The following is a 21,644-nucleotide window of genomic DNA, read 5'->3' as shown; positions in this document are numbered from 1 at the left end:
TTAAGGAATTTTCACTTCATCATGATCCGTAAGTACTAATTCATGGTACATCCTCTTTTCAGCCTTGATGATTGTAGATTATCCTGAAATTATTTACTTTTATAACTCTATATTCTATGATGTAAAAGTAGTATCATAAACGCTATCGGATGATATTCAACGTCGAGCAATTCTTCTCGAATATAAGTACAAGTAGCGATTTCAAGGTGCGTAAGTAAATGTTTGTAGACTATCTCCCCCTCTAGCGTTCAGAGACGATGAGTAGAGAAGTACTGAGTACTCAAGTAGGTTTTCCCTACATACAGAAAATACTGGAATGTTGGTGATATAGGATCGTTTCTACTTCAAGACTGTTTCAGTATTAAACAAAAAATAGACCCCTGAATACTAACTTTTTACTTATGCAATAGCGATTACAAAGTAAGTAACTAACTGAATATGTTTGTAGACTATATCTCCACTTCTACCATTCAGAGATGTTGAGCAGAGAAGTATATGTACTTCTTTAAAGTACTCAAGTAGGTTTTTGTCTACACGTACCAACTGCTCAAGTGTTTATGGCGCAGGAATGATTCATTAAGTATAGCGCAAGCAGGCCAAACCTGAAATTGAGTACTCCAAAATGTACAAGTATTTCGCTATGTACTCCTTCCACGTAAAAAGTGGCTAGGTTTTAGGCTACTTTATCGTTACTTGACAGTTTCAGTTTTAGATAAAATTTGGTAAGACTTTAAATTTTAAAGTAGTTTGAGCTTACGTTTGTATCACCTTGACAAGTAACATTATCAGACATTCAAATTATATTATCACCTAATACAGAAGTTAACACGTCAATGTGCTTCGGAATTCACGAGAAATTGCATACTAAGAGAAGTATATTCTTGTATACACAATAGTGGAGAGAATCTTTAAAATGTAGTAAGCAGGCCGATGGGTATTCGTTGAGTTGTATAAGCATAAAAACATTCCCGCGCGTCTTAGTATTAGGTGTTAGGTTTAGGAAAAGTTTAGGTTTAGGAGCGCGCGGGAATGTTTTTATGCTTATACAACTCAACGAATACCCATCGGCCTGCTTACTACATTTTAAAGATTCTCTCCACTATTGTGTATACAAGAATATACTTCTCTTAGTATGCAATTTCTCGTGAATTCCGAAGCACATTGACGTGTTAACTTCTGTATTAGGTGATAATATAATTTGAATGTCTGATAATGTTACTTGTCAAGGTGATACAAACGTAAGCTCAAACTACTTTAAAATTTAAAGTCTTACCAAATTTTATCTAAAACTGAAACTGTCAAGTAACGATAAAGTAGCCTAAAACCTAGCCACTTTTTACGTGGAAGGAGTACATAGCGAAATACTTGTACATTTTGGAGTACTCAATTTCAGGTTTGGCCTGCTTGCGCTATACTTAATGAATCATTCCTGCGCCATAAACACTTGAGCAGTTGGTACGTGTAGACAAAAACCTACTTGAGTACTTTAAAGAAGTACATATACTTCTCTGCTCAACATCTCTGAATGGTAGAAGTGGAGATATAGTCTACAAACATATTCAGTTAGTTACTTACTTTGTAATCGCTATTGCATAAGTAAAAAGTTAGTATTCAGGGGTCTATTTTTTGTTTAATACTGAAACAGTCTTGAAGTAGAAACGATCCTATATCACCAACATTCCAGTATTTTCTGTATGTAGGGAAAACCTACTTGAGTACTCAGTACTTCTCTACTCATCGTCTCTGAACGCTAGAGGGGGAGATAGTCTACAAACATTTACTTACGCACCTTGAAATCGCTACTTGTACTTATATTCGAGAAGAATTGCTCGACGTTGAATATCATCCGATAGCGTTTATGATACTACTTTTACATCATAGAATATAGAGTTATAAAAGTAAATAATTTCAGGATAATCTACATCATCAAGCTGAAAAGAGGATGTACCATGAATTAGTACTTACGGATCATGATGAAGTGAAAATTCCTTATGGGCTCTATCACCAAACTATGACTGAATTGGACATAAATAATATCGCGAATTCTCTTATTCGCCAATCTCACGTGTATGAGTTAGAATTTCGTCAATGTCATCTCAATGAAAACCTCGTCAAGATTCTATTGGATAAAATTCGCGGATTTGAATCTGAGGTATACGCCTTCGCACATTCCGCTCGTAGTCATTGATCATTATAAATTCACGTTCTATTTCAGTATATGTTATCCGTAAAATATTGAGATACAGCTTTATCGTTATCGCATTGTTCTGTATTACTAATGTGTTAAGGCGCGAATTGGTGGTATCGCAGCGAATAATGCTCATTTGCTACTGGTATAGGCATTAGTCTCGATAGCCTTACTAGATAGACTATAGTCGGAGTTGATCAGTGTTAGGCTGTTCATAGATCATTTAGCGTTTTATGCGTTAAGTTTTGCGCTCGTTCAGGTCGAAATAAGAAAACTCAGCGTTACAGCACACAACGACATTGAAAAACTCATCCCATTAATCTGCGAACTGATGAAGCAGTGTGCTTCGACAGAGCTCAATCTGCAAGAAAGTGGTGGATCCGAAGATTTTCTGATTATTTTGAGTAAATTTATCCAGCACCATCAGGTATTGGTGATGGAAAAAGCTAGGCGCTAATCTAGTATAGAGCCTCTCGAAGTGATATTTCCTAATACCTCATTTCCGTAGGTGAAATTGAAAAACCTCGATCTCAGCTACAGGGAGAACATTAACTTTACGCAACTCGGGACTATTATTTCGAGCGATCTAACATATTTGTCAGTTGTGAACTCGCGCTTGCAGTCAACAGATTTCATTGCTATGCAGCTCAAAAACATTAAGGTCTGCGCGATTATTGCTGGGTACAGTTGTTAATGATCACATTCTGTATGAGCGGCTGTGTAGAGATGAATGAGGAAAATTCTAGTTTAATCTTAGCACATTTAGCCTATAATATGACGTGAGTGAATAAACAACATTTTTTTTTTCTGTTATAAGTTTGAATTTTTTATGGCTGATCATTGCTGATCGTAAATTTACAGTTTCCGATATTTTTTAGCTCCAATATCTTGACATTAGTTACAATCAGCTGGATGAAGAGTGTATGATCGCGCTGCCTGCCTTACTTTGTAAAGACAAGGCGGTTACTCTTATCATGAAAGGGTGTGACCTTACACCCGAGGAAATTCGCGCTTTTGAAAGTTTTGCTGATATCGGGGTACTCGCTCGTTTCTATAGTTTTGTGGATCATTTTGATATAAATTGATGGATTTATAGGTTGAAAGCCTTGATCTGAGTTACAATACCGAATTGGAACCGGCGGGCTTGAAAGAAATTGGATGCTTCGTAAGAAAGCATTACACGAAAACAGTTCGACTTTCAGCTTGCGAATTAGATGAAGACTCACTAATCTCGTTAAATAATGGTCTCGGAATTTATGAGGTGATCATTTGAACTAGATCTGTTTTGTTTTCTAACTGAAATATTCAATCACAGTGTAATGCTTATGTGAGTTTTAGTCATATTGAAGCATGACATTTCATTGTTCGATAGAATTTTCATCATCAATAAAGTGTTTCTGATCACGAGCTTCATTACCTTCTTCGGTGTTGAATAAGTTTTTGCTATTAGGAGTAGAAATCGCAAAAAATTGCTCAACCGTCGGTAAATAATATTATGACTAATCTATTACGGCCTTCGAGTCGTTTGTAGTCTCGTAAACTATCTGAACATCACACCATGTTTTAGCTGCATTCGCTGGATTTAAGTAGAAATCCTGGCATTTCATCCTGCTACAAAACAGTAACTAAAGTCCTGTGCAATTCCCGTGTGGAAGAATTTAATCTGTGTAATTGCAAGATGCTTTCCATGCAAATCAGGAATCTGAGCGAAGAGATGGGAAAACGATGCGATACGGTAAGATCTTTCTGCTCAATCATAGATCTCGATATAGCGATGTAGTTCGTTTCTGCATTTTTAAATTGATATAAATCTCCTATTATTCAATTAACAGCTAAAGGCAATCGACCTCAGTGATAGCGATAGAACGAGAATCGATGAGAAATACGTGAATTCCATTCAGAGCTTCGTGAGATATAATCCTGAATGCCGCCAAGTCAAACTAGTCTTACCGCGCTTGAGTGGGGAAGATATGAAGACCTTGAGAAAACAACTGTTCTCACCCTGTAAGGAGATATTTTCCGAATAAATATGTATCTAGATGAGAATTAGGAGATTTTCCTTTACTTGATAATGCTTTGCGTGAGCGCTACGGCCTGATAAGATTATAGGTAGGTAGGCCTACATATTGGTAGAAGTTAAGACATGCCAAAGTAACTTTCCGCATTTCTGTCTATATCGATTCGGAATCCACCAGAAATTGGTTACTACGTGAGCGAAGTATTCTTGCAAAGCAACAGCACAGGCAAATTTATATTTGTTCGGTATGGACAATATTATAGAACATGATATTTCCACTTGGAGAGAAGACGAAATTTGATGTCATAAGGTAGGTCATTTTACACTATCGTAAATCTCTGTCGCTGTAATGCCCGTAATCGAATCAAATTTGACCTGCAATGTATTCTGGGTAACCCTAACAATTTCCTTACGTAGCTGTAGAAATTTGAAAAATACGTTTGGAGACTGCGTTTAGGACTGTTCGATATCGCTCGAACATTTCATCCCCAACTTGACGTAAGGTTCTCTCTGCTTTCGTATTTACCTTAACGCATGAGCCGTCGAGTTCGTACATGATAAAATTCCTGGTCAAGGAATATGCTTCGGATATAATTTCATCCTTTTCTTCAGTGATCGAAGGTGCTGATACTCGTGATAATTCCATGGTTTGAGGAGAATAGCGAGTCAAAGCTTATTTCGAGATCTAAGCTACTTTGAAAATGAGGATCCTAGGATTTGCTTAATTTTCATCTATATCGTACAATGCGTTTTCGCGTTCCAGAATGACTTATGTCAATGAAAAATAGCAAAAATGATCTCTCGAGCATTGATCATGGTTTTGTTTTTAAAAGATGCCGCGATGTCGGTATAATATTTTCTAAAACTCAAACTAAGACGAAATCATGAATGTGTAGGACTTATGATTAACATATATTGTGGGCAGACAACTTTGTTACAAGAACTATGATGTTCCTGTACTTGCACGAATTACAAATGCGGTATTGTAAATTAGTATATAGCCTACTACACAAAATCCGGAGTCTAAAAGTTTTTATTACAGTTGAGAAAAAGTACTCGATACGCTATATTTGAATCTAAAAATGTTAATCCCCGTAAAACGTACTGGGTGTGGGCTTCGAACCCACGTGAACACCTGTTCATTGAAACTTAAGTCCAACGCCTTAACCGCTCGCTCAACCCAGTTCCATTGTAACGATATCTGAGAAACCTTTCAAATTAGGGTAGAAGTAACTATTTGCAAGTAAGTTTCATGAAGTCTCGATACCATGTACTTGACTCTGAAAATATTAATCCTCATAAAACGTACTGGGTGTGGGGTTCGAAGCCTAGACAAATAAGAGGATCGTGATTGAAAATAGATGGAGAATCACTTGAATAAACTTTACTGAATACTCCGCAATGTAAAATTAGTATACACCATACAAAATCCGGATTGTCAAAGTCTTTAGTGTAGCGGAATAGTGTAGTTTTCTAACTACTTTACAAATTCATACGGTTTTTCTTGGTGCGTTCCAGGATAAATGAATTTTTTCGCGCTTTTTTATTTTTATTTTTTCATTAAAATTGGAGCTACTGTATATTATTTATCGCCTATATTTAAATTCGGTGTGCTAATGCGCTGAGGTTGAAGCTAAAACATCCTATTTCATGCGGCCAAGAAGACTAGCACCGCGTAGCCGAATTTAGCATACCGAAAAATATCTACTTAACAAAATTTTCATTTCGTTATGTCCATTAGAGTCGTGTTCATGCGATGAATTTGTCCGACTTACTTGCATGAATTACAAGCTACATAATACAACTAGTTAACACGCGTTGATGTAACGTTCCTCATTTGTATGCATAGCCTACGCGAAATTGGTTACCGAATTTTTCGATTAGTTTATATTCCGAATTTTATTTAAAACTGAAACTGTTAAGTACTACTAAAAGTGTTATAAAATGTGAGAAAGTGTACAAGTATAATTAATATTATGTCATGAATACAAATTCATACGATTTTTCTTGTTGCGTTCCGGGATAAAATGTAATTTTTCACTCTTTTTTCCTATTTTTTATTAAAATTAGTATTCATTTTACTAAAAACGTCGTGTTTTGACTTTTGAAAATGGAAAATGCGTGAGCTGGACTAACTTTTTACGTAGTTCGAAATCGCTACTTCTATACATTAATTCAAAGTATTTGTCAGTCATCGCAGGACCGCTCATATTGCGTGCCATCTATTTATTTCACGGATAACGAATTACTCCTGCTTTCCTACGGTTTGCCTACTAATAGTGCTTAGTTTAGATTAATAAAAGTATAGTGTTTGAAAATAGATCACTGGATTATAGTTTACAGAAAACTCCACAATTCTATGTGACGTCCATGCATGCCAACAACCTTCGAACTATTCGCCACCTCATAAACACTTGAGTAGGCCTACATTTGATGCGTGTGGGGAAAACCTAGTTAAATTTTCATATGCATTTAGTTTCCAGCTCTGAAAGCAAGCTTGGTCTATGATCAATAGCAACTTGTGCGTAAACTCCGTTTTATTTCACTTCATACCTATACAATGTAGATAGTCTATTCGAATAATTCAATGTATAATTGAACTTTCCTCTGCATGATCATTAGGGCTTCTATTTTTTGTTGCAGGGCAACTTTGTTGTAGCCGAAAGCGGTATTATCTAGCAACAAGGTTTAAATGACTCGCCTCCGGCGTTTATTGACCGTATTACCCGTATTCTCGTCATGCAAAAATTATGCATGTATTAGTATGAAGCTCAGATGCAGCAAAGTGTGTGAGACTGGCTGTAAAATGGCGCGAAGCAGCGACTCTAATTTCCCGGCTTATAGCAAACAACGACCCTGAAATTCTACTTCAGACGCAGCAAAGTGTGCGAGACTGCCTATAAAAAGTGCGCGAAAGTACATTTCTCGGCTTATAACAAATAACGACGCTGAAATTCTACTTCAGATGCAGAAAATTTAATGCGTTTGGCTGTATAAATTGCGCGAAGGTGCATTTCTCGGCTTATAGCGAATAACGACGCTGAAATTCTACTTCAGATACAGCAAATGCACCAAAGTCTGCGCGAATAGCTGCATAAATTGCGAAAAGGTGCGACTCTAATTTTTAGGCTTTATTGCAAATACCGATGCTGGAATTGTACTTATGCCACATAGAACTCGAACACTATCGATGAAATTCACATAAAATCATGCGTAGTTGATGCGCGAAATGTACGTATAATTTTAATATATAACAATAAAACCGCGAGTGTAAAATAAAAGTTTGGAAGTAGGAATAGGCGAAATCCCATTTTATATTAATTAATTACAGTCTTCGCGAACATACATAGTCCGAAATATACAAAAATTATTTCTCGAAAGTTAACGCACTAATATTATCGCGGGGATTGGGAGTGTCGGCCTCTTATATCCAGCAAGTGTAATGTGCCATATTAGGCCGTAAGTATCGTAGGCCCCGCGTGAAGTGTACAAATTTCGATGTTGCGCAAATACCACAAACTTTGCTTGCTTTCAGAGCCGGCAACTAAATGCAAGACAGACTTTATAGAATATCTTGCGAATATAGTCTTGCGTAGACATCATAGTTTTCGAAATTTGTTCATAAATACAAACGGCCATAGTCTAGCGGCGAGCGACAAAACATAGTGATCAAAATTATCGCTGAGCAATACCGGTTTTGCGTAAATGCCGTTATGCGTCTGACTACGTAACTAGGGATATTGTAGCTAGTTACGAAATTGAATGTGCTATCTTCCCGATCGGTATGGAACAACATCTAAATCATCACAAAGTAATATCGACTTTTGCGTGAATTCTATTATGCGTTTTACTACGTTACTATGCTCACTAATCCAAATACAAAGTCCTAAATACACATAATAATATTAAATATCCAGGAAAAATAAACATAATAGAATATCTGGCGAATATAGTCTTGCATAGACATCATACTTTTCGAAATTTGCTCCTAAATACACACGGTTATAGTCTAACGGGCACGATGAACGTAAATAGCCTCGGGGGCGGACTCGACACGCATGATTGGTGCGTACCAAACGATACCAACTATACTACTCTGGCCATTATTGAGATTTGAGCAAAGGGTGCAGCGCCAATATGGAATCGGTGTCTCGCTAAACGTACCGGGATTCCAACTCGGGTGGAGCGAAGCTTGTTGTGCTTGAAGAAAGTGGATCGTTGAGATTCCTAGGAATGCTGAATGGGATACGCATCGTAAAAGGTACAGTACTACATAGTATTTGTTACCGTGAATATCTACAACTGTGCACACCACCGGTATGACTTTGATTTCATTATTGAAATATTTCATTCGCCGCATTTGGGATATTAGTCGACTTACATAGTGACCTGTGACACCACATACTCCGCCACAGAGGAGTTGAAACTGTTGGCTTGTTCATGTAATTTTCGGGCCATAGCATAGAGATGTTTCCATCCACTGCTGGATTTGTTTGGCACACATGCCACCTCAAATGAGGAACCTTTTGCTTCAATACATTAGATCAGTGGTTCTCAACCTGGGGGGCGCGAGAAATTGACCAAGTCTGTCTGAATTCTGACTAAACATGTGTTTCACAACCATTTTCAGAAGACGATTGTTGAAGAAGAAACTTATTTCGTATTCAAGAAAGAACTCCAAATTCAAACGCCAGCAGTCGCACTCAACTTCATTTGAGCAAGTTTTTGATATTATTTGAAGATTTAGAGCAATTTCCACGTGTAAGTCATTCATTACTTCATCGATTTAGCAGTAGCCTAAAGATCAGTGCGCTGGGTAACTGTTGGTAATAGCTGGCGAACTGCACTGCTTAAGACAGACTTAGATGCAGTATAGGTGTCTATGCGGCGGCTATGCCCCAGAATGCAGCCTTAGAGCACCTAAGTAATTGAAATGTGACCGCGATTAGCAAAAATGTTGCCTATCTCTGTATTAGATAATGTGCTCTTTTTGACGTGACGATAAGTGCAGGGGGGCGCAAACTTTTTGGCCATCGCCGAGGGTGGCGCATGTCCAAAAAGGTTGAGAACCGCTGCATTAGATGAAGTAAGTCATGAATCTCTGCTGTATCATGTAAAAGGCGGAGCTGTCATCACACAATGTGCCAGTGCCGGTACTTCAAAAATTGTTATATTTATGTTAGCCTATTTGTCTTAGTAGTTATTGTAATGTCATGTCTAGGTTAGGAACTTTGCTTAATATAGCGACTTACGCATGAGTTCTTTTTAGTGGAACTGCAAGATACTAGTCACACAGAAGGAATGAAGACGAGAAAATGGAACAATTGGAAGTTTATCCGGCGGTGGAATTAATTCACCTTTTCTTGGGACCACTTGTGCTATCTTTGCATTCCTCCTAAAGAAGAATTAGACCTCCAGCAGCAATACTTTTTCATCGTGAATCATGAATGAATATACAGTTGTCCCAATGTCGTTTTTAGAGCGGTATTTTGGCATCGCGTTGCTTTGGGATAGGTATGGATAGTAGTATATACGATCGCTCACGAACTAGCGTGGGGTTCTTATGGGCGGGGTGGTGAGGTGCCTGAAAACCGGGGGTGGTGATGGCACCCTTTTAGTCCCCCTCTCGGCGTTGAGGTGCCATGTGTTCTTATGGATGCGGTGATGATGGTACCCTTTCGGGTATAGGCTGCGGCGGTGAGGTGCCTGAAAACTCGTGGTGGTGATGGCACCCTTTTAGACCCCCTCTCGGCGGTGAGGTGTCATGTGTTCTTATGGATGCGGTGATGATGGTACCCTTTCTGGTATAGGCTGCGGCGGTGAGGTGCCTGAAAACCCGGGGTGGTGACTCGCCTTTTGTGCTATAGGCGGTGGCGGTGATTCGCCTGTCGTGTATTCTTACGGGATCTGTGGTGATTCGCCATGTGTTCTTATGGGTGCGGTCGTGATTCGCACTTTCAGGCATCTCTCGCGCGGTGTTGAATATGTACGAGTCACCAACAATAACCGCACAAACGGAAACGTGGCTTGTTGTGAGGATTAAGCAGTGCGACCTATATTTCGAATGACCTGCGTGCGGAATTGTTTCACGGCCAACCGCGTGCTACTATCGATTATTACACTATTCCATTCAGTGCGAAATAGTTTGCTAAATCTAGGAGTCACTTCCAAGGTAATATTTTGGTAATTAGTTTACCACAGAGCCGGCGTAGACGGCGATTCGAATATCAACAATAACCGCGTTCACAAACTAACACTTCAAAAATGTGTGAAATAGTTTGCAAAACCCCGCGATCGCTGACAAGATAATGTCTCGGACATAACCATCTTTCGAGACTTGGTGTTACAGGCATATCGATCGCTCACGCGGTGAAATATTCGTAAGCATCACTCGCAGAATTATATTTTGGTAATTATTTTGTCACAGAGCCGACGTAGACGGCGATTCCAACACCAACAATAACCGTGCACACAAACTAACACTTCAAAAAAAGGTGTGAAATATTTGTAAAATGCTACGATCACTCACAAGATAATGTCCCAGACATAACCATCATTCGTGACTTGATCTTACATACCTACCAATCGCTCACAAGGTAATATTTTGATAGTTTGGTACGGAACTTGATTTCACTCGTAAGATTTATTAAGTAACGAATAACAGACCGCCAGTGTCGGTAACTTGAATAGCGACAAATTGTCACTTATTTTCGCTCTAACCCTAATCCTTTGTGAAGTGAACGCTTATTCAAAAGGGTGTGATATAATTTTAAAATCCAACGACCACTCACCCGATAATGCTTCAGACATAGCAATCCCTCATACCCGCTCACAAGGTAATATTTCGGTAATTAGTTTGTCACAGAACCGTCGCAGGCGGTGATTCGAAAACCAACAATTTGTCACTCGCCCGCGATCGCTATATGTTTCACGCCTCCAGAATAGTGGCTGACTTTAGTTGCGTGATACGATCCATGAAAATATTCAATCAATGTGTTAGTTTATCAACTTGAAATGAAACTCACTACACAAATCAAGTCGATTCGTATCTTAATGTTTTAAATCGGTACAACTCTAATCCTTTGACAATTCCCTTGACGCGTTTTTGTTGAATCGAACGTAACCCGAATATTACTGACGCCGACTTTCAGCCGCATCGAATTATTCGCACATTCCGCCCCACTGTTTTCACACTTATAGATTCAATACCAACTATAACTCTACAAGAATCAAGAATCACAAGTATGTGCATTACACAGTTATTGTCTTTATTAACTTGAAATCAAACACTTAACAAAAACACGCAACTTATCATTTGGCAACTCTAGCATTACCAAAAAATTCCAGTATTGTTGATTGAAAATCCTTGAGTCATTATTATCAAAAATGTTATAGTACCGCATCGGAATCCATTCGCGGGATGTACTAAAGGTAAATCCAGATAATCCAAAATGAAATATTTGGACTTTGACAAACATGACTACCAACTTTGATCCAGTCACATTTCAAGATCATACTTTGAAACAATCCTTGAAACTTACAACTCTATTCACGACTGAGTTTCACGTTTATCAGTTAGAGTTTCAGTAAATACTATCGCGATATTTTAATGTGTTACTACACACAATAGAATCAATCAATGAAATAGCACCTGTTGTAAATATTTCTAACTTGACAACCACTTGTGCATACCGCGATCGACTTGTGACGCGATGAGTTAAATCGTAAATCGGAATATTTCAATCTATTTGTCGAAACCTTGGACAAACTATCAGGTTATTTTTTTTGTTGTAATCGAGTGAACGGAAATAGTATTACGTTTCAACATTTTAACATCTTCCCATACACAAAAGAGTAAAAATACAAAAAAGCCTTGTCAAGTCAATCCGTTTGTAACTTACCCAACCAAAGCAAAAAGTATCCTTATGAAAAGTAGACAAGACTACGCGAGTAATCACCACAATCCAAAATCCATAGCAAGTTCGGTTGTAGTCATATACCGCCAAATCGTCTTTTTATTTGTTCAACTGTAAAAGTCGTTACTATTCTGTAAGATAAAGTAATTACTACTCGGTATATTTTATAAACCAAAGTAAATACTACTCGGTGTGTGGTTTGAGATTAACATATTACATTTGAGTATACCGGATTTGAATGTCTGACCAACGTAGTTGAGAATTCATTTCTTACAATCAAACGCCGGTGTTACATTGAAAGGTATCATACTGTAAACATAAGGATTGACACATTGATTTGATATATGAGATTTTGTAATGTTCGACCACGACTTGATTATTAAATTATTCACGATAATTAGACCCGGTGTTGTGGTAAAGGTAATTAGAAAATATCACTTTTGGCGTCGAGTACCAGTCGAAGTGGGTGAACAATACTTAATCCTTTCAGTGACTCGCTGTTGTACGTGCTAAATGTAAAACATTACGAGGTTAAACTCTAAGACTTTGATCAGCACAAGAGCAATTTGGAATATCTTTACTGACTGCAACCTATTCTACTAGACAAAACTCGCAGCATTAATAAAATCAAAATATGTGCTACACTGAAATCTACAAAATGTGTTGGTATTGTTGCTAGTAGCGATCATGCATTATCATTTGAATCTTCTAAAGTAATTGTAATGATAAAACCAAACTACTCAAAGTCATTACCAACACAAAAAACGATTTCTATGATATTCGTCAAACGCATCATACCTCAGTATGCAGAAATTATTTGTAGAGTGCATACCAACAAAGAAATCAGGAACACAACCAACACCGAAAATGATAAATGCGTTTCGTGCTACTATTGATACAAGTTCATTTCTATCAGGTGAAATAAACGCCATCACAAAACTCAGAGCATGCGAAGGTCTTGATTGATATGAATTTCGATTTGTGTCTTATGATACCAGCAAGCATTTTAGAAATATTATGATTCGTTAAACCAAAGTCGTATGTCCGATTATTAATTGATTGGAAACTTGATCACGTACCTCGGTCATTACAGAAGATTATAACACCATTATCCAACAATCTTTTACAAAAGGATCGAAACCAAGTAACCCAAAGTCGTTGCCTTCGCATAAACAATTTGTACGACGTTTGATAAATGTACCGTATACTTTGGTGTACTAGAAATATTTGTAAAACACACTCTGGTAAAGAAATCGAAAAGATATCCTACACCTAAATCTGATGAAACCATTTTGCACTTTTTGTTCGTCAGTAGTATCCATTTGAATTTTTCCATTTCCTCTCGTCAAAGTAGATGTAATCATAGTCGCTAAAGAACTTACTTGGATGTGTTTGAATTCTAGACATAGTTATGATTTACTCGACGCAAGACCCAAGAACAACCGTAGTTTACAACCGTGCACACATATCCAAAATATCGCACACTCCGCTATTCCTAAAGTACAAACACCCGATACAAAATATTACTTGTTGTGTTGTTGCGGCATCATCTTCACAATATCACCATTTTGTTTGTGTCAATTAGTTACTTTGTATGTTACCCCACAACTCTTACAAAAGTACGAAGGCTATTAACATCGCACTAAGTAATCAACTTTACTCGATATTCTCACATTACGAAACTAAAGAATGGTTGGTTTGACTCTACAAACTGTTTCGTTACCTCAAGACCTTTATTGTCTGAATGGTTGTTCATGTGTCTTAAGAACCAAATAGTTCAACACAGCACTAGTACCAACAGCAACATCAGAGAGTTGTTTACACAAAAGTTTGTATGTGTACAGTATGCGAACACCACGTGTAAGTCCAGCACAATTGTGGTATCCATCCGAGTTTAGTTAACACAAATTTATTACAACGGAGCCACGTAATCTCGAATCTTACACACAGATCAATCTACTTTGCTAACGAAAAGTGCTGAGTCATCACATGATCGCTCTCACAACAAAACAGCTCTGAGTAGATATTATCATTCAAAATATTCCTAACCCTTTACACACCAGTAACAAATCATACAACGAATATGTTTTGTGGGTCGAATTGTTGTTCAGTGTCAAGTCTACCTGTTGAAACGTACATTAAACAGTCACAATTCAATTAAAACCACGAATCTATTTTCATTTCCTCGCAAACTGTCACATACAGAAAAATAAATTTATTTTCCCCAAACATACTTGTAACCAATCGCTTTCATTAAACACACAAAACCATAATAGTATTTACTTTCTACAACATAGACATTCCGGTGTAGTCAAGAAATATTTTTAATAGTCAAAATCATCGACTTCTGTTTACGGTGTTAGTGTGTGCATGTCATACATGTGGGCCCGTATTAAAATGGACACGACACGACTGACTGTAAGGAGATAGAAGTCTATCGCATAGATTTACATGTGGTCTTCGCTACGGTTTCAAAAAACGAATCATCTCTTTTGCATTGATCTAGACCGAGCAAGTTAGTTAATGACCATGATTGTGTTTGTCATATGCGAATGATACGGTTACTGTCAAATCTACATACAACAACCTTCTGACGATCATAATAGCAATTTCATTTTCCGCCGCTTCGTAATTGTACAACTCGGTAACTACGTTTAACAAGACCAATCACACTACCAGCGTTGAACACAAGATACCTACCCAAGTAAAAATATCATTCTGGTTTGGACAACTGACGTTTACCTGTGTCAAATTATCATTTTCACTTGGATTTCCACCGTTACCTAACTAAAATACCATTATCCTTTGGAGATTCATCGTTTACCCAATGTAACAATCCCCTTTTCACTTGGAAATATATTTTTTCCCTGGATAACAAACCCCTTTTCACTTGGAAATATATTTTTTCTCTGGGTAACAAACCTTTTTCACTTGGAAATATATTTTTTTCTCTGGGTAACAAATCGTTTTCACTTGGAAATATATTTTTTCCCTGAGCAACAAACCATTTTCACTGAGCAACAAACCATTTTCACTTGGCGGGTCGTCGTTTACCTGAGTAAAAATATCATTTTACTTTGGAGATCCGACGTTTACCCAGAGTAACAATACATTTTCTCTTGGTCATCTAGCTTTTCCTAGAGTAACAAAACCATTTTCATTTTGAAATCTTGCAAACACACCTGACAATTTGGTATTTGTTGTATTGACGATAGTTTGAAATAGATTACAACGAACAGTGACGGAAATATACACGGACTACCGGTTTCAGAGTATACCCCCTTCAGTCGTATCACATCAATATCATCAGTTACCCACATACAATATCCTCTTGTACACCGAAATGCATGTTTTGGAAAATTGGACAATAGACTTCGATAGTTCTGTGATGTCCGGGTTCGTGCTTTGGATTTTCCAGAGTCAAAATGTCTGAATAAAACACCTTCTCGACGATGGTTGGTATGTGGATAACGGGGTTCGGAAAACGATTGGATTTATGTCACCCATCGCGATAACAAATTCCAGGTCGAGTTTTCCCCCGCGTGTTTACTATATTGTGTCTTTATTGGTCATGTATGTCTCGACATTCAGTTTGAAATCGGAAACCCTGATAAAGTATGTAACCGGATCCGGATATCAACTCTGAATCGATAAACCAATGAACAATATTCAAATAAACATGTTACATTCCACGAAAAAATACCATCCAGACATACGTCGCGCTTGTTTGCCCACAACAGTATACGCGTAAATGGAGGTGTGTGACATTGCATGCAATGTGTTGGTAAACAAACATCGATCCACAGACATTATCATAGCCGGTAGTTTTGATGTAGATCGAATGTCATCACACCCGATAACAATACCAATAAGCCACATTGCAATGACTCTGAGTCAATCTGAAGCATGACATACAGACACACAAACATGGAACCGTAACATGGGTTATTCGCACGACGGTGAAAGTTAACTATACTGCATATACCAATAGAGCGTTCACAGTCGAATATGCGAACCACGCACAATCACATACCCTGGTTTTAGTTGGATATGTACGAAACCAATAAATCGATACATTTCTTTTCCTTCAACGTCAATAATACAAAGGTCATTCCAATTCGTCGCTCGAATGTAAGGTTCGTCGGGTGTAAAATCCATGTCAAATAGCACCAAAGTGTGCTTTCCGTGTTTTATTATTTCCACCGACGCTTCTTGTCTGTGTCGTAACACTATGGTGCAGGGACTTGAAAAACGGTGGATTGTGAAACGGATTGACATGACCAACAGAATCGACGTCAATAGCCTTGTGACGATGCCGTTTCAAAATGCTCCGATATGACGAGACCAACCCCGATCTCTTGTGGTGACGACCGTTTCGAAATGTCACCGGACGAGCTAGACCCTTAGGAAAGTGTGTTTTATGATTGCGTGTGAAATCACGAGGTAGTGTTCTATTGTGGTGTACGATCGCAGTCTTCATTCCACAGAAACATACCTTATTGGATCACAATATCAGTCCGACATTTGCACGATATTTATCCGGAGTCGTTATGTGGGAGTAGCGACATCCATTGATCGTGACTGAAAGACTGATCGCAATCATTTTGAGCACTGTACTTCGATAGTTCACCTAGATCAAACGCAGTAGTCTCAGCAGAAAACTTCGGTGTCGACAACACGATGGATATTGACCGATGTATCCAATTGGTCTGGGTGGTCTGTCCGGAGATAGGGCCATGACTATCTTGTAATGTTACAACACGATAACACCATCGAGTAAATCAGTGAACGGTTCCGAAATATCGATGTAATAGCGCGGACTCAGAGTCATTGCAATGTGGCTTATTGGTATTGGTATCGGGTGTGATGACATTCGATCTACATCAAAACTACCGGCTATGATAATGTCTGTGGATCGATGTTTGTATACCAACACATTGCATGCAATGTCACACACCTCCATTTACGCGTATACTGTTGTGGGCAAACAAGCGCGACGTATGTCTGGATGGTATTTTTTCGTGGAATGTAACATGTTTACTTTGAATATTGTTCATTGGTTTATCGATTCAGAGTTGATATCCGGATCCGGTTACATACTTTATCAGGGTTTCTGATTTCAAACTGAATGTCGAGACATACATGACCAATAAAGACACAATATAGTAAACACGCGGGGGAAAACTCGACCTGGAATTTGTTATCGCGATGGGTGACATAAATCCAATCGTTTTCCGAACCCCGTTATCCACATACCAACCATCGTCGAGGAGGTGTTTTAGTCAGACATTTTGACTCTGGAAAATCCAAAGCACGAACCAGGACATCACAGAACTATCGAAGTCTATTGTCCAATTTTCCGAAACATACATTTCGGTGGACAAGAGGATATTGTATGTAGGTAACCGATGATATTGATGTGATACGACTGAAGGGGGTATACTCTGAAACCGGTAGTCCGTGTATATTTCCGTCACTGTTCGTTGTAATCTATTTCAAACTATCGTCAATACAACAAATACCAAATTGTCAGGTGTGTTTGTCAGATTTCAAAATGAAAATGGTTTTGTTACTCTAGGAAAAGCTAGATGACCAAGAGAAAATGTAATGTTACACTGGGTAAACGTCGGATCTCCAAAGTAAAATGATATTTTTACTCAGGTAAACGACGACCCGCCAAGTGAAAATGGTTTGTTGCTCAGTGAAAATGGTTTGTTGCTCAGGGAAAAAATATATTTCCAAGTGAAAACTGTTTGTTACCCAGAGAAAAAAATATATTTCCAAGTGAAAAAGGTTTGTTACCCAGAGAAAAAATATATTTCCAAGTGAAAAGGGGTTTGTTATCTAGGGAAAAAATATATTTCCAAGTGAAAAGGGGATTGTTACATTGGGTAAACGATAAATCTCCAAAGGATAATGGTATTTTAGTTAGGTAACGGTGGACCTCCAAGTGAAAATGATAATTTGACACAGGTAAACGTCAGTTGTCCAAACCAGAATGATATTTTTACTTGGGTAGGTATCTTGTGTTCAGCGCTGGTAGTGTGATTGGTCTTGTTAAACGTAGTTACCGAGTTGTACAATTACGAAGCGGCGGAAAATGAAATTGCTATTATGATCGTCAGAAGGTTGTTGTATGTAGATTTGACAGTAACCCTATCATTCGCATATGACAAACACAATCATGGTCATTAACTAACTTGCTCGGTCTAGATCAATGCAAAAGAGATGATTCGTTTTTTGAAACCGTAGCGAAGACCACATGTAAATCTATGCGATAGACTTCTATCTCCTTACAGTCAGTCGTGTCGTGTCCATTTTAATACGGGCCCACATGTATGACATGCACACACTAACACCGTAAACAGAAGTCGATGATTTTGACTATTAAAAATATTTCTTGACTACACCGGAATGTCTATGTTGTAGAAAGTAAATACTATTATGGTGCTGTGTGTTTATTGAAAGCGATTGGTTACAAGTATGTTTGGGGAAATTAAATTTATTTTTCTGTATGTGACAGTTTGCGAGGAAATGAAAATAGATTCGTGGTTTTAATTGAATTGTCACTGTTTAATGTACGTTTCAACAGGTAGACTTGACACTGAACAACAATTCGACCCACAAAACATATTCGTTGTATGATTTGTTACTGGTGTGTAAAGGGTTAGGAATATTTTGAATGATAATATCTACTCAGAGCTGTTTTGTTGTGAGAGCGATCATGTGATGACTCAGCACTTTTCGTTAGCAAAGTAGATTGATCTGTGTGTAAGATTCGAGAGTCGTTACTAGAGGTACTAGAGTAGCTGGTTTATTGCTATGACATTGACAGAATCTCGAGAAGTGAGTATGCTTTTCTTTCACGAAAGTTTACGTGGCTCCGTTGTAATAAATTTGTGTTAACTAAACTCGGATGGATACCACAATTGTGCTGGACTTACACGTGGTGTTCGCATAATGTACACATACAAACTTTTGCGTAAACAACTCTCTGATGTTGCTGTTGGTACTAGTGCTGTGTTGAACTATTTGGTTCTTAAGACACATGAACAACCATTCAGACAATAAAGGTCTTGAGGTAACGAAACAGTTTGTAGAGTCAAACCAACCATTCTTTAGTTTCGTAATGTGAGAATATCGAGTAAAGTTGATTACTTAGTGCGATGTTAATAGCCTTCGTACTTTTGTAAGAGTTGTGGGGTAACATACAAAGTAACTAATTGACACAAACAAAATGGTGATATTGTGAAGATGATGCCGCAACAACAACACAACAAGTAATATTTTGTATCGGGTGTTTGTACTTTAGGAATAGCGGAGTGTGCGATATTTTGGATATGTGTGCACGGTTGTAAACTACGGTTGTTCTTGGGTCTTGCGTCGAGTAAATCATAACTATGTCTAGAATTCAAACACATCCAAGTAAGTTCTTTAGCGACTATGATTACATCTACTTTGACGAGAGGAAATGGAAAAATTCAAATGGATACTACTGACGAACAAAAAGTGCAAAATGGTTTCATCAGATTTAGGTGTAGGATATCTTTTCGATTTCTTTACCAGAGTGTGTTTTACAAATATTTCTAGTACACCAAAGTATACGGTACATTTATCAAACGTCGTACAAATTGTTTACGCGAAGGCAACGACTTTGGGTTACTTGGTTTCGATCCTTTTGTAAAAGATTGTTGGATAATGGTGTTATAATCTTCTGTAATGACCGAGGTACGTGATCAAGTTTCCAATCAATGAATAATCGGACATACGACTTTGGTTTAACGAATCATAATATTTCTAAAATGCTTGCTGGTATCATAAGACACAAATCGAAATTCATATCAATCAAGACCTTCGCATGCTCTGAGTTTTGTGATGGCGTTTATTTCACCTGATAGAAATGAACTTGTATCAATAGTAGCACGAAACGCATTTATCATTTCCGGTGTTGGTTGTGTTCCTGATCAATAAAGGTCTTAAGGTATCGAAACAGTTTTGAAAGCGTCACCAATCATTTTACCGGTTCGTAGCATGGGAATATCGATTATTTTCGTGTACCATGAATATATTTAATATACCTTTGGTAAGAAATGAGTTGTGTGGGGTAATCATACACAACCTACAAAAGTTAAACTTGTAGCGTTTGATTGCCTACTTTTTATCAGTGTCTTTGTGATGTTAAAAGACGGCTGAGTTTACATTTACATTAGGCGGAGAAACTCAAGTAATAAAGTTTACTCGTTTGAAAATATCGATCAATGGAGTAACAGTATCAATATGAGTGGTATATCATTTTTCGCGATATGCAACCAATCTTCTAAGCATAACTTGTCAAAAATTTATCATGTCGTAGTCGGTTGTTACGAATTCGAAAGAAATGTACTTCGATTATCACGATGATGGATATTAAGATCAACGCAGTATTTCGAAGTGGTATGTTCAACAATCACTAAATGACAAAAATATCAAACTGTGCATACAACTCGGTTAGGTAAACAATACAGTTACAAGAATGATGTAACCTTGATTTACAGATGACCGCCTGATGATGTAAAGCTCAACCAATCCAGTGTGGTTATTGCAAAGTATTTGACACAAACAAAATATTGAATGAAGACTTCGGTTTCATTACCAAGCTAGTGAAAATTGTTTTCTATTGGATGAATATTATGATTTACCTTTAGAAAAACGAGCCACACCGATTACGCGACGCTTATCCATATCCGTTGAGTGAGCAAAATTTCTTTGGAATCTGGTTTAGTGAGATAATTGTTAGGGATTCAATCACATACAAGTAACGTCTTTTAGTGACAGAGTATTGTGATGACATTTACTTTAGCGAATGACAACGGAAAAATTTTCGATTGCATTGTCGGTGTATGTGTTAGACAAATAATTCTAGTACACCTAACTATAGGATACATTTGGCAAACATCGTACAAATTTTTTCGTTGTGATGGTAACGACTTTCAGCGGTTTGGTTTCATGTCAACAACAATGCAAAACACGTTTAGTGAATTACAGTGTAGCAAGTACTTCCTTGATATTACGATTGTTGTGTACCAGACATTTCTAACTGAATTGAATGCATCTAGCAAACATATTCCAATTTACTTTTGTAATGATCAAAGTATCTGAAATGGTGCGAACGGATTAGGTATTAATCAAGCGGCGGTATGTCAATTCACCTAGTGTGATATCTTGACACCGGATAATGTGCGAAAGTGTTTCAAATCTCACTGCTGATTACGATGATAAAGTATTGTACCGGTTATTGTTCAACAAAGGAAATTGTTGTTTCATCTTTAGTCTTGGTTAGTGGAGACAATTACATTTGTAAAATATTTCCTGATATCCACAATACGCTGCGTGGTTTTTACGAACACGGCTTAATCTTCCCAATCAAAACATTTCAGACATGTTACTCTAGTTTCACAAATCGATATGCTAATAACAATGTTTCTGAAAAGTTTGTTGGTATCGTAATAACCTTCAACACAACCCTGGTCTAATAATGTCATAA

The 21,644-nt window shown here is 37.7% G+C and overlaps 1 protein-coding gene and 1 long non-coding RNA gene across 2 annotated transcripts in view; both read left to right on the top strand.

The window, feature by feature from the left end:
• LOC145443427 (uncharacterized) overlaps positions 1 to 4,341 on the top strand; it is an 8,112-nt gene extending 3,771 nt beyond the window's left edge. The window contains exons 3-6 of the mRNA XM_080321394.1: positions 2,448 to 2,615; positions 3,285 to 3,449; positions 3,756 to 3,923; positions 4,021 to 4,341. Of these exons, the coding sequence (XP_080177520.1) occupies positions 2,448 to 2,615; positions 3,285 to 3,449; positions 3,756 to 3,923; positions 4,021 to 4,215 (696 nt within the window). The 3' untranslated portion in view covers positions 4,216 to 4,341. The remainder of the gene's footprint in view (positions 1 to 2,447; positions 2,616 to 3,284; positions 3,450 to 3,755; positions 3,924 to 4,020) is intronic.
• A 4,228-nt stretch (positions 4,342 to 8,569) lies between these two features.
• Positions 8,570 to 9,673, top strand: LOC145443668 (uncharacterized). The gene is made up of 2 exons (XR_013916506.1): positions 8,570 to 8,966; positions 9,475 to 9,673. It is a non-coding gene; the product is annotated as an uncharacterized LOC145443668 (long non-coding RNA).
• The last annotated feature ends 11,971 nt before the right edge of the window (positions 9,674 to 21,644 follow it).

The sequence above is a fragment of the Botryllus schlosseri genome, chromosome 7, assembly GCF_051294905.1.
Source record: "Botryllus schlosseri isolate E-star chromosome 7, Bs_hap1, whole genome shotgun sequence".
In the NCBI taxonomy this organism is placed as follows: Eukaryota; Metazoa; Chordata; class Ascidiacea; order Stolidobranchia; family Styelidae; genus Botryllus; species Botryllus schlosseri.
This window is presented reverse-complemented; position numbering and strand designations above follow the sequence as displayed.